Below are 14,304 nucleotides of genomic sequence, written 5' to 3'. Positions count from 1 at the left end.
TTTAATTGTATATATACTTTTTTTTTTTTTTAATTCAGACGGTGAATAATGACTAAGTTGTCTTGTTTAATAGCTGGGGAGTTTTACAATACCAGCCCTGAATTAAAAACGACAGTTGATAAAGTTTAATTATTAACATGTGAAGTGGCTGGTGAGAGAAATAATATGATATTGATGGCGTTCTCGAATAGAAAACACGTTTCAGGAAATAGATCTAGAACAGAAACATCGATTTCAAATGCAGATATTATAAATCTGGAACACTATCAATATAGCGATATGACACAAGGCAGCACGGAAGGGCATGCAGTGTAAATGTGCTATACCAGTATAGAGGTGTGGTAAAAGGCCATTTAAACTTTAACCTTGAGTACTCCGCAGCTAAAGTGATTCAGATGAAAAGTAAATAGCTTTAATGCTATATATAAGGTTTTAACTGCCACATGCATTGAACTACAAGCGATTTCAAAAGGCGTGGTAAAAGGGTTTTTTTTTTTTTTTTTTTTTAGGCAAAGGGTCACGGAGTATTTGCTCAGTTTGAATTGTTCTATGGTTATGTAATTGAATTGAATTATTCTAATAATAACACTTGTCTGTACTGTCTTTATCTCCGGATCACTTTCTCAGAAACTCGTCTCCGTGCCTGTATTATAGAAATGGGCGGATTTAAAATTCCGATTGCATAGCACTCTAATCAGTGCCATGGTTGGTTGTCAAGTTCAATTACTTACAATGTGCAAGCAACTCATAGAAAACAATGGAACAACGTGTTCTGCAACGAGGGGCTTATTTCCATTTTATTTAAATGTAGACTTGATTGCACAAACTGTTTGAAGAACAGATCTCTCCCCTACTCTAGTGTTGAACCTGTCTCTCCCCTCCTCTCTTCCGGGTCCAGTCATTTAAAAAGATAACTCTACAGCCCGGCATCGATTAGATGCTCATTCTGTGATGCTGGCTCCACGTAAGCCCATTTGAACAGCCTGCGCCGATCTTGCCTGTCTCAGCTCTCTCCCTATTTCTATACCCGCGGCTCAAGCCAAGCACAAACCTCCGGCTTCCATACAACTTAAATACCGGCATGTCTCTCACCAAGCCCCTATCCTTCTCATCCCCCATCCAGATATGCAGGTAAGACATTTTAAACACCATCAGGTGATTTTTTTTTAAATGATATTACGCAGTCCTTGCTGAAACGCGAGCAAAGGGAACGGGCAATCAAACCGGCCAGAAGTCGCTGGCCCAGGAATCCGCAGAATTTCTCGGTGAAGAACTGCATTGCAACGCGCCTCTTTCGGGACAGAGCCTCCTTGCGTGCGTGTAGTGCAGTGGCGCATCATGCTAAATTCACACCGAGAGAATGACCGTGGTGGTTTGAGGGTGTTCCTAGAGAAGGTCATTAATAAAAACCGGACTGCGTGTTTTCTGTTCGTTTGTGAGTACGCATAGCGTAAAGGATATGTGTTTAAAACACAGGCGCGCACGGTGACTCAGTACTTTCGTATTGTATACCTCTCAGGTTGATTTTACTGTCAGGCACTGCAATGCTCATTAGCATTTATTTTATAAGCAAACTGGCTAATACAATAGCTTTAAAAACCAGCCAAAACCAAACAGTGTTGTCTTACGGAAACATGTTTGAATGTATTTCGGTATTTCTCTCAGCGCCGTGTTTTGCTCACCATTACAGACTGTCCTGCGCTGAGCTGATTCAGCTATGCATTCTGGGTCAGGTGTCTCATTTTTGTTCCACCGCCTACCGGCTACACGAGGAGCTGACACGCTCCTCTCCTCTCCCGGACAGCTTTCTGGCGAGCCGGGCGCACCGCATCAAGGATGGGGTTGCATCTGCCTAGACTCGAGCGTTCAGGAAATATTCAAGCAAATGCATAGTTAAAATACCCGTGATTCCAAATTAACCAACTATTGTGTTGCTTCATAACAAAATATGTGAGCGAGAGAGAGAGAGAGAGAGAGAGAGAGAGAGAGAGAGAATATTCAGGACTCCACACACACTTTTTGCCATAGGATCCAATAGTGCCTAAGTGAAAATTGTTGGGTTATGATTTAGGTGCAGATTGGTTGCTACCATATTCAACAGCTTAAAATGCAAGACAGTGTTGCGACACTAAAGTGATCCTGAAACAGTTGCTTCATTTTTGTACTCAGTGTTTGTGGCCTCACTCTGCTGACCTGTCAATCTAAACAGCTCATGAGTGCAATGAACTCAGCGTGTTAATGTTTGAGATATGTTGCAAGTGTTGTGTGTGCAATTGGTGGCTGCAGCATTAATTGTGTAATTACAGGAGGCTGTGTTCTCAGCTTAGCCACTGACTCACTGTGTGGCCCTGAGCAAGTCACTGTACCTCCTTGTGCTCCGTCTTGATGTTGTTGTATGTGACTCTGCAGCTGATGCATAGTTCACACACCCTAGTCTCCTATCTTGTAAAGCGCTTTGTGACGGTGGTCTACTATGAAAGGCAATATATATAATAATATATATATATATATATATATATATATATGGGTATATATATATATATATATATATATATATATATATATAAATATTGTAATTGCAATATGGCGAATAGCATGCTGGTGCTTGTGCGCATAGTGTTTAGTGAGTGAAGTCCTTATCTGAGAGCATGTAAAACACAGACAGCTTTTAATGCAAAATATTTACACAACAGTATTTGCGCACGCTTGGTCACCATCACTCCTGTTGCATGAAACCGGGGGTGACCGTATTCTGCTGGTGTTAATACAGCACCTCTGGACTTCCACGCATTTGTATCTGATTAGACTGGCAGCGATGAAGGCAGGAACAGATGGCACTGTGTCCCAGTACATTCACACTGTACACTGTAGAGAATCTGTTCCTTACAGCAGCACTGCACTGATGTGTGATACACAGGACCGGGTGGTTGATTAATCCAAGCACGGCTTTTTAACATGTTACAAGTATTTGGAAAAGTAAAGGAGCTTCGTCTGGGGCTACAGCGCTTTCAGAGCGTGATACGAGAGAGGTAAGAACTTTCTACTTGCTTCGTTTTCACAGCATTGTTTTCATGCTGTTGTGATTAACATGTGATTAAATATCAGGGCATGTTTCAGGGACTGGAGTGTAGGCATGGTGTATTAGGGTGTCGGCAGCTATACATTAAAGAAAAAAGGGTTCCTTGGTGTCATCTGGAAAAACACACGCCTTATCTATGAAAACACATGCCTTATCCTTAAACCCAGTCATTTACTATAAAGAAACCAGCCGCAGTTAGAAATTCAGACACTGCTTCACCAAGAAGTCTTTGTCAGTGTCTCGCTGTGTTATTGTTATCTATCTAGCCTATAATCTATTCAAAAGTGAAGCGCATAAGAAGTGGATACAGGGTTTTAGCTCCTGGCACTGGTCACAATTGCACAAGCAAAAATCCATGTTTAAAAAGAGAAAGAAGAAAAATCAATTTTAATGTAATAAACAAAACCACTTGAGAATGGCCTAGTGACCTTGGGGTGTGGTCTCACAGCCCCCAATTAAATAAGGTGACATCATAATTCAAGACCAGGGTTAAAAGACACTAGAAAAGACACCCTGCTTGCCCAACAACAGCAACAACTAAATATTAAGCCAGGTTTGGAAGTGTTCTGCAGGCAGACGCTTGAATTGGATTACTTTGTTCTTTGGGTTTGCATATTGAAAACAAACTAGGAGTTAATTAAACACTAGAGGTGTCGCTTGCCTCTTTGTAATAGTTTTAGTGTCAAATCTGTGATTCACTGTTTGACGTTAGGCAAGCTATCACAGAAGACTTGTAACGATTTCTCCCAGAACCAAAGGCAGCTTTAGCTGTGCGGTACGTAACCATTTCTTATAAATACACGCTGTTCCAGAATTAGTTATAACATCCAATCACGAAGCCGAGGGAAACAGAGTGCTTTTATCTGTGTTAAAGTGTGTGTGTGTGTGGGGGGGGGGGGGTCAATTTATTTCTTGCTGATCTTGTTTCCCCAGGTTGTATTTCCAGCACACTGACCCTGACACAACTCTGTTACAAATGTTTCAGGTATTAAGAGTCCCATTGCCTCCTGAACAGGATGCGGTCTGGATAGGAAACAGTGTTTATCCTGCTATAATAGGTGGGCTAAGCCAGGGGTCAAAGTAGAAAACGATATCTGGAAATCGTAGAGGACTTGTGAGGATGTGATATATTTGGAGTATTATACTATATTGCGAATAGCATATACTCTGCGTGTATCCTGTGTTTTTCTGCAAAGGCTGCATGTCTCCAGTAGATATGACAAGCAAGGCATCAGGCCAGTGCTGCTGTTTCTGATGAAGGCATTACATGTTTTAACTTCTTCACGCAGAATTACTTGTTGTTTTCCCACTTCATCAGAACCGGGCAAAATAACTAGAGTCAGGAACGAGACTGGTGCTAGTTTTGAGTTTATTTTCTCGATGGAGGGGGTTAAAAACTCAATTTTCTTACCTTTTATTAGTCTTATTAACAGTGTTAATAAAAATTAACAGCGATCCGAGATGATTTTAAAGCACTGCTTTCATTTGAAATGCATCGCTTGTGAGTTGCTCGGGGTAAACATTCACAGCTATTAATCTTGCAGGTTTAACAGCTTGTAGCCAGCTGTGTGTTTGCAATGGCTATTCTGCTAATAGCTTGTTTTGCGCAGATGAGCCCTGCCCTCGTCCTCGATTTAGCTTCTCGGTTGTTTGCTCTGCATTAACCAGGAGGATGAAATGTTCTTTGGTTGCAACAGCCATGCACAGAACATCATCCGGCTACCCGTGTGGAACAGCACATGTCAACAAAGTTAAAAACGTGACGCTCCTCGATTATGCACAGCCGCCTTTATAGTTAGGATCTGCCCTCAAAAGAGACATGATTACAAAAAAAAAAACAAAAAAACACAGGCCTTTTTCATATTTCCTGTCATTGTCCTTCTGAAGACATTCCCATAGCAACCGGAGGTAGCAGCGAGCTCTGATTGGATAAGAGGCTGACTCCATGTGTGACGTGTGAGAGCTAGCCGAGAGGGCGGGGGAGGCTCGTGATGTCAGCAGTGACACTGCAAGTGATGTAAATTATGAACGCTACCGGTAATCAGTATGCAAATACAGTTGCATTCAAACGCACTTTTTTTTCTTAAAGCCCTCTCATTGTCTAGCTTTCTGTCAAATCGATTTTACACTCGCGCAAGCAGCACACAGACTCGCCATGCTGTCAACCGCGCATCAGCAGCTCAGCAGGTATGACACGTGGAGATTTGTTCGCCGGGTTCATTTATTTTTGTGCTTGTGTTAAGTTAAACGATGGCAAACCGCCTTGCTGTTTAATTGTTCTGCCTTTTTGGCAAATGTAATATAGGTTAAACGATGCGTGCAACAGCGGCGGCACCAGAAATGGTTACACCAGATTTATTTGAGCTCACTGGGGCTGTTTCCTCTTGAGTCTGACACATGCAAGCACTGTCTGCCTAATGCAGTATTTAATACTTGCGGTCTGGTGGGTCATGTATGCATGCTTGCTTGGGTAGGGAGTGTAACGGTGGCTGTTATTAGACAGCTCTGGTGGAAGAATACATAATATGTATACTGTAGTTTGCAAAACTTCTACAGATTATTATTATTATTATTATTATTATTATTATTATTATTATTATTATTATTATTATAGCACAAACCCGTTCTGTACTGTGTGTTCTTTCTATATTTAGTTATTGCTTCTGTAAACAACTTTTGGTTCATTGGAAATCATTAGACTGATCCCCGGGCAAAAATGCCCACTTGTTAATGAATCGGTTAAGAATGGCGTTTTGTTTTATTTGTTTTGGAGCCAGGGATGGGATGGGCTGGGCTAGGCAAGAGGAAATGAGCCATTCTTAAATACATTTCCTCACACACTGAATTTACTTGGCAGCTGTCCAGTGTAAGAAGTGCTCGGCACCTGGATTTTCACAGATTGTAGAAACGCTGAATACCCTGAAACAGATGAGGCCAGGGACCCAACACAGACCCGGTCAGATTGCAGAGAGCGCATTGAAACAGGTGGGGGCGCTAACGGGAGAGGAAAATCAAGCCAGAGTTTGTCTGGAGTCCTGCTGCTTCCGGGATGTTCCTGTAAACAAGATGCTTCCCTCCTCTCCATCGGTTTCTCCTGATGGAATATTTCTTAAAGACGGGTTTCCCAGATTGTCTTGCAGTGCACTGCTTTGTCATTGCTCCTCGTTGTCACGCAGACTAGTTTGGGACCCCTAGTTGGGAGACCATGCTTTTTCGTGAGTCATCGTGTGTCTCAAACAGCGTTTGCTTGCGTGGAGTCATCATTGCAAATGAATGATGAATGGCTCAGTACAAATGAATGATGAATGACCCAATGCAGGATGAGCAAACCAATGTTTCTGACCTGATAAATTTGCTAAAGCATGTGCTGGTGAGCTACTTATTAACAATAAATGAAAATAAATTGTACCCTTACATTTAAAGCATTACATGCTTTTCATTATGCCTACTCATCCAATCCCTCCTCACATGAGAGTAGAGACGGGGGCTCACAGCAGTTCTGGGGCTAGGGCGTGGTGGAGCAGTGAATGTCTGAATTTTAATAGAGGAGGGAAAGCAGTTTCAGTCGCTGTGACCGGGGGGAGGTGCTCCAGGAAACCTCAGTTCCAGATGTAGGTTTTGATCACAGCGACCTCATTTCCTAGTTTTTTACGCAATCTCGCTGCACCCGTTTCTGAAATGCTCACCCTGTGCGTAGGCAAGGAGATGGAGAGATAAAGGGGTACAGACCGGTTTAAGTGGGGAACAGCTAAGCCACCTGGGATTGCAAAATGAGCCGGAGCGGTGATGAAATGTTTTCTTTTGACTTGTTTGTTGGGCCGTGTTTCAGTTCTTTAAGTGATGACTGTTGCATTTGAAACGCTAGCAATAACAAACTGAAGACGTGTGAGTGGCTCTGTCTAAACAACAGGCTCCAGTGCCTTCCAGATGCGTCTCACTTAAAGAAATAAACATTTTAAACTAAAAAAACAAAAACACACCCTCGTCGGGACTTTGTGAAAAACGTCCTTCAATAGGAGAGGAGACAAGTCTTCAGTAGCAGAGTGAGGAGACAAGTCTTCGATAGGAGAGTGAGGAGACAAGTCTTCGATAGGAGAGTGAGGAGACAAGTCTTCAATAGGAGAGTGAGGAGACAAGTCTTCAATAGGAGAGTGAGGAGACAAGTCTTCAATAGGAGAGTGAGGAGACAAGTCTTCAGTAGCAGAGTGAGGAGACAAGTCTTCGATAGGAGAGTGAGGAGACAAGTCTTCAATAGGAGAGTGAGGAGACAAGTCTTCAATAGGAGAGTGAGCAGAACAGATCCAGAGGGAGGCAGAGCAGGGCTGCACAGAGATGCTGTCATCTGTCTGTCACCTCAAGGCACACCAGAAACACACCAGAAACTTCCTTGGATTGAAGAAGATGTTCCAAACTGTAGAGTGCTGGGAATATGTAAACAGACCCTGCTTGAAAGGTATTCGGTGGCACACGTGACCATGTTCATAAAATTCATAAAGGAGTGCGCCACCATATCGCAGAGGAAACCAAATGCACAGATGAACATCTGCAGTAGATAACACACATTCTGCTGTACAGAAGAGTCTCTGTAGCCTTTCTTTAATAGGAAATGTATTAGGTGCTGCTGCAGTTGTAGGAATAACTCTTTTCCAGCTAATTCAAAATGAAAGAGTATTCTAGTGTGTGTTGTAATATTATATACAAACCCATGCTCGCCACAGCAGTAAAACAATGTGTAAAATTAACCAATGCAGTGGCTTTGTTGTATTCCATGTCCTACCTGCAAAGTTCAAACTCTTTGTTTTTTAGTTGTTGTGTGCAAGTAAGAGTGTTTCCTTACAACCGAAGTGCAGATGGCTTTCTCACTACTTTCTTTACATAGCTTAGGTGTAAAGAGGGGACTTTTACTTTGACAAGACAGGAAGGGAAACCTTTTACCCAGATCCTATAATCACATGCCATAACAACTCATTAAATGCATTCCCCAGAAACTGGTGACTGAAAATTCAAAACCAGAACTGTGATCATGTTGAAAAAGATTCTAACAAAGATTCTAACAGGATAGTGTTCAGGGTGGCGTTTCAAAGCTCAAAGGGGTATATTTCGGTACAGCGCATTTGGCACCCCAGCTTCACAGAAAACAGGACAAACATTTTTGTTTCTCCCTTTTTTTTTCACAGGATCATGCGCCCTGATGATGCCAACATTGTGGGCAATGTGCACGGAGGGACCATCCTGAAAATGATTGAAGAAGCGGGGGGCATCATCAGCACTCGCCACTGCAACAAACAGCCAGGGGTGAGTGGGTCAGGAACACAGCAAACTCACACATAGCTTTATAAGAGGGCCCTTTTTACAGGGGGGCCAGCAACAAGACAGCATGCTCCGGGCTCCCATGGGCTCCATGAGACAGAGAAAGAATGAGTCTTGTTTGTAAATTTCTCTCCCGACCTGTGGGGGTGCTGTGTAAAGGGAACAGAGTGCCCAGGACTGGATGGTCTGACAATTCATTCCAGGGGAAAGGTGGAAGTCGGCCATCTAGAAAAGGGGCGGAGATTTATAACCCGGATTCATTCTTTCTCTGTCACACTTCATAATGCCGTTCCACCAGCACTTTCATTCTCGTTATGAGGCACAAACAGCACATAGTCTTGTAACTGAGGCTGACACATTTGCTGTAATTGGTTTTTGGAAACTTTGGTTTAAACCGTTTAGGCAACGTTTAAACCATGGGCAGGGCCTTTTCAAGAAAAAACAGACTTTTCTTTTAAGGTAGATTAAAAAAAAAAGTTTTTTGCACACGTGTGCTTCTGTGTTGGAATACAGAGCATTCCAAAAACCTCATGGCTAGTTAAGATTAAAAGGGTACATAACAACCTTTTTATTTTATTGTGGAACTACATTTCCCATCATCCTCCTGCTCACGGGTATATCCATCTCAGTTATATATGTGAGCAGGAGGATGATGGGAAATGTAGTTCTGAGCGGTCCATGCAGGTACATGGGAAGCCATCTTGAGGCAGGGAATGCAATTTAAAAGTTTAAAAAAGTGATCAAAATGTAAAAAAACAAACAAAAAAAAACAATACACCTTACGTAAACAGTTGTAGCAATTCTGGGAACATGTAACACAATAAAATAAAAAGGTCCTTATGTACCCTTTAAGCACGATCTTAAACACAAAACTACTGCTGGTTAAGTTTCACTTTGATGAAACATTCTGCAAATCTACAGGTAACTTACACAAGCAAGCTGCTTTAGAGTTACGAAAATATGCCCTCTTAAATGTCATTAGAAAAAATGAGCTTAATTAAATCTTATTATTAGCGATTGTATTGGAGGCTAGTTATATATATATCGTCACTTGAAACAACACATCATTGCACTTCGCCTGCTTTTTACTTGCACAGTCTCCTTTTCCAAATGCAGATTAAAAAAGAAGAATTTTATAGCGTTGACACTGACTGCATCAGGATATAGAGCAACACAGTTTACTGTCCACATTTCAGCCTCTGAGTCGTCAATGGCAGGAAGTCTTATAAATAAGCACACCTCAGCTGCAATGACCCTTATACATAGTACTGATCTTATTAAGAATACCCTAGCCAACATACCGCTGATGTGCATGTTTCAGCAGTTACTGTCAATCACCCCTATCCTGTGCAGTATTCAGAGAGTCCACTAGATGTCACTTCAGCGTTAGGGATTGTGCAGTTTGGTTCCGGGTTCTCCTGGTAAACACAGATCTGCGCTGCTTAACATGTGCATTTCTAACCCTTATACGGTTTTACCTACTTCAGTAGTTACAAAGTCATTGAAAAGCATACCTTTACAGATTTGAATTTATTGAACTCCAATGCACTGTGTAGCAGCTGATTTCGCTCTGCTGTTTAATAACAGAGTATGCATATATTTAATGTTCAGGGCAGGTTGGAACCGCAGGATGACGGGATAGTTCAATTTTGAAGTGCAATCTCTGTAAAATAAAGCTACTTGCTGACCTAGACTGCCTTAAGAGGGAGGGGGGTTACAGTCGAAGAAATTGGATTCAAGTGGGATCCAAGTTGATTCAATTTATTGGAAGCAATCAAATTAACAGGGTTAAAGTTGGATTGCATTTCTTTGATCAGCGATGCATTCGATATATTAAAAGGGCAGCAGCTGGCCTTTATTTAAGAGCTCCTTTAAAGGGATACTGTTATTTATTCCTGCAAACTCTAAATGAAAGAACATTCCAATATTCGGTTCCATTTTGCAGGAAAAAAAAAGAACACATTGGTCCCGGTCCTGCGTATTGTTGTATTTCATGTAGCTCATGGGCGAGTGTTTTTGTGTTTGCTGTGCAGGATCGCTGTGTGGCAGCCCTGGCTCGCGTGGAGCGCACTGATTTCCTCCACCCCATGCTGATCGGAGAGGTGGCTCACGTGAGCGCAGAGCTCACCTACACATCCAGACACTCTGTGGAGGTGCAGGTCAACGTCATGTCTGAAAACATCCTTACAGGTGGGCACGGGGTGGCATTGCCCCTCTCTTAAACTGGCATCCAAATCCCAAACAGCAACTGGAATCATCGCTCTTTGTGATGTAAACGGCCCTAGATTTAATGTGTGCAATCCATTCTTTTTTTTTAAAGCTAGATCTCTGCATTCCTTCCTTCCATGACCACCAACCACGAATCACAAGCCTCTAAACGCTATGCAAAGAGTTTGTCTGCAGGTGTGGTACAGAATGTAAAACATCTCACTGACAGGGGTCACACAACACTGCTATATAAGCACACAGGTTGCACTTGGGTGCGTGGAGGGCCACTGTGCTTCCACCACCCTGTCTCACGAGTCGTGCAGAAGTGCTACACGGAGAATCGCTTTGCAATACAAGTCAGGTGCCGTGAAGGTGAGTCAAACAATCTGTGCCGGAACCAGACAGGAGTTTCTTTGAATATGCAAATCGAAATGCAAAAGGGTGCAGCCTGCCTGCCTGCCTGCCTGCTTCAGCAAAGAGGACCTGATTGTTTCGACATTTCCTGGCTTTGCCCAGAGAGACGAGGTTCTTCAGCTGCAAAGTTTCTTAATGATTCTTTTATTGCATTATTTGTTAGGGGTCTGTGCAGTAGAAAAAATAACACTGGCATTCTGAGTTGTTGATTGCTGGTGTTATTTTATATTTAAAAAGAAAAAAGAAAAAGATTTGCTGTGTTTATTTAATCACGCCATTGTGTTTTATGCGGCACTGGGGTCAATTCCATTGAAATATCGACGTCATTTAAATCATTTCAAACACAAACCTTGTTCTGTGATTGTTTTTAACAGACAGAGATGATCTAAAGAGGCTAATCTACACAGTTAGATGCTTGATTGTCGTATCCTCAAGCCTTGTATTCATTATTTAAACACTGCTAGGATCTGGATCAGTCCCAGCTGTGTGGGCGCTGTTTCGTGGTGTAATTAAATGCACAGTAGTTATTAAACAGAGTAACGTCAACGCAAGACAATAAGGTAAGGACGCTCAACAGAAAAGTTAATTCGAGTTCGCTTCTTCTGATCAGCCGCGTGCACGTAGGCACTGACATGAGTAATGCTGAGGAATACAGTATTAACAGCTTGAGCCTGTAGGTGGCGCATTCCCCCACGCTGTGTGCTTAAAGCAGTAAGATTTGTATTTTTACAATGATGTATGCATTGAGCTACACACTTAGGGAACAGCATCTATTTAACGAATAATAAGGAGCTTGGTGAAGGCTGAATATTTCAGATGTTAGCAGAACTCATCAATAGTGATTGTTGGAAATGTGTTCAAATTATTAATTATAACTGCGACATTTCATTAAGTTTCAAATGTACATACTCCTCTGTTACACTGTATTACATGCAGAACACTTCTCCACCTTGAAGTTGTTCAATGATATTACCATGAGTTGATCTTTTTTTTATATATACTGCAGTGGCATCAAGAATCCTTCTGAAGTGTGATTTCATAGGGTGCAGTGCTATGGGAAGCTGTAGTTTCAATATGCAGTTCTCTATGCCAGTATTTCACCCTAGCTTTCGCATTCGCTCATCTGTCACACAATCCACCACGCTCCCACCTCCCAAAATACTGTGCATCTTCTCCCCCTGACAAACACAGCGTGTCCTGTTGGTGAATTAAGTGGTCCTCTCCTTCTCCATCTCCCCCTGTCCCTCCCTCTCCGCCACCAACCCCCTGCTCCCCCTCTCCTTCTCCCTCTCTCTCCCCCCTCTCTCTCCTCCACTCACTCACAGTAGGGATACTAAGAGATCTCCCTCGCTCAGGGAGAGAGGGGAGGGGGAGGGGAGGGGAGAGGGGATCCTCCCCTACTCTCAGTGCTCCCCCTCTCTCTCTCCCTCCCCCTCTCCCTCTCCTCCACCAGCCCCTTGCTCCCCCTCTCCCTCTCTCTGCCCTCTCTCTCCCTCTTCTCCACCAGCCCCTCGCTCCCCCTCTCCCTCTCCTCCACTCTCCTCTCTCTCCCCCCTCTCTCCCCCTCCCCCTCCCTCTCCCTCTCCTCCACCAGCCCTCTTGCTCCCCCTCTCCCTCTCTCTCTCCCTCTCCCTCTCCTCCACCAGCACCTCGTTTCCCGTTGACAATTTATTTCCACATCATTGAGATTCATCCTGCAACTCAGACTGCCTCTCTCCCCGGGCACCCGTCTCCATGGCAACCAGTTTTCATCTGCCAGCACGGCAGTCGCGATGGGGGGCGCACTGTAACATGGCAGCACGGGGGTGGGGGGGGGGGGGTATTGGTGGCAGAGCCCGGTACAGCACTTCTGCACCCTATCACTATTCCTATCTGCCTCTCCCTCTCTCTCTGCCTTGCTTCTCATCATTGTCTCTCCAGTCAGTAACGTCACAGTTTCAGTGAGGTTACAGAACATTTTCATTTGATTTTGTTCGGGAGACGCTTTTTAAGAAAAAAAAAAACAAAACAGTTTTGGCAACACTTGAGCCGTAGGAAGACTCTGTTTTGAAAGGGCCCTTGCACAGCAGCTGTTTGTCAGAATAACGCAAAGGATACTGAGAAAATCCAGGATTAAAAAGGACTAAACTTGGTTGGATCTCAGCATCGCTCTGTGTTGGTGTTTCGTCTTTAAAGTGCTCCTGCAGAGCCAGGGGGGAGAGAAGGTAATGGGAGCAGACATTATTTGCTTCTGTCACGTTTCATTAGCGTCTGCCTTCACCCAGTCTGCACGGTCCTGCTGCTGATATAAAACTAAGTGAATGGGTGTCACTTGTATTCCAGGCTGCGCTTCCGCCCCCCTATGCTTTTATTGTGGACTGCATTGGAGGTGTGCGCCTGTGCTTCCTAAGGGTTTGTCTTTTCTTTTTTTCAATGAGCGAGACTCAAGGCTGGAATCAAATTTTGTTTTTCTCCCAGCCTTCCCCAGTCTTCACTCCGTCTCATTCCCTGTTTGATCCATGAATACAATCTTCCCTTCTTGAAGCAATGCTGAAGATTATTATTATTATTATTATTATTATTATTATTATTATTATTATTACAGTTCCTTGAGATTGGCTGCTTGAGGGTGATGCTATATTAATGGTGCACAATACTGCATTTATATGACGAGGTTGACAAGAAGGGGGTTATTATGTCATTTGATAAACTATAATTCAAGATTATAATGTAACCAATTCCAGAAGGCTGAGACCCGCTGTGGCAGGCGTTCCTGAAATCCCCAGGACGAGTCTGAGAAGCCCTGAAATAAACGAATAAATGGAGAATAAAGATGTGTCAACACGTAGAATGGCATGACAATTACTAAACACTAGATGGCACTGTGCTGTAGGTTAACATCTCATTTGAATACAGGTAAGCTTGCATGAGGCTTAAGTTGGAACCACCCTCTGGCTGCGTGTTATGCCTCAAATATGGTACAATACTAGAAGTGCAGTGGTGTGTAATCTCTGCTAATTCACAGGCTAGTTAATTATTGGGTATTATTGCTTTTACAGCACAGAGGTTTTTACAACTGAAGCAACAAATCCTGCAAGAGAGTCATTGCAGCAATCCAGAAATAATGACAGGTGTACTGTCTGCATGAGCTGATTGCTTCATTTTCCGTGCTGCAGCTTGCAGACCCTCTCGAGGTACGAACCAGGCATTAAAGTCCAGTTTCCAGATGATCCGCTTGCATGAAGCATTTCATTTATTTTTTTGTGGTTAACCTTCAATTTCTTTCTCCGGGGAGCGTGTGCGTTTGAAAGCAA

The 14,304-nt window shown here is 43.1% G+C and overlaps 1 protein-coding gene across 9 annotated transcripts in view; it reads left to right on the top strand.

Moving 5' to 3' along the window:
• The first annotated feature begins 813 nt into the window (after window positions 1-813).
• The window catches only part of LOC121328676 (cytosolic acyl coenzyme A thioester hydrolase-like), a 49,937-nt gene continuing 36,446 nt past the window's right edge, over window positions 814-14,304 (top strand). The window contains exons 1-4 of one of the 9 annotated variants that reach the window (XM_041273614.1): window positions 5,095-5,266; window positions 5,937-6,064; window positions 8,257-8,374; window positions 10,423-10,579. In XM_041273614.1, the coding sequence (XP_041129548.1) occupies window positions 8,261-8,374; window positions 10,423-10,579 (271 nt within the window). In that variant the 5' untranslated portion in view covers window positions 5,095-5,266; window positions 5,937-6,064; window positions 8,257-8,260. Of the gene's footprint in view, window positions 1,132-2,924; window positions 3,030-5,094; window positions 5,267-5,936; window positions 6,065-8,256; window positions 8,375-10,422; window positions 10,580-14,304 lie in introns of those variants that run through there. The other 8 variants (XM_041273611.1, XM_041273612.1, XM_041273615.1 and 5 more) reach the window with 8 other exon arrangements.

Source organism: Polyodon spathula, chromosome 16, assembly GCF_017654505.1.
Source record: "Polyodon spathula isolate WHYD16114869_AA chromosome 16, ASM1765450v1, whole genome shotgun sequence".
Classification (NCBI taxonomy): Eukaryota; Metazoa; Chordata; class Actinopteri; order Acipenseriformes; family Polyodontidae; genus Polyodon; species Polyodon spathula.
This window is presented reverse-complemented; position numbering and strand designations above follow the sequence as displayed.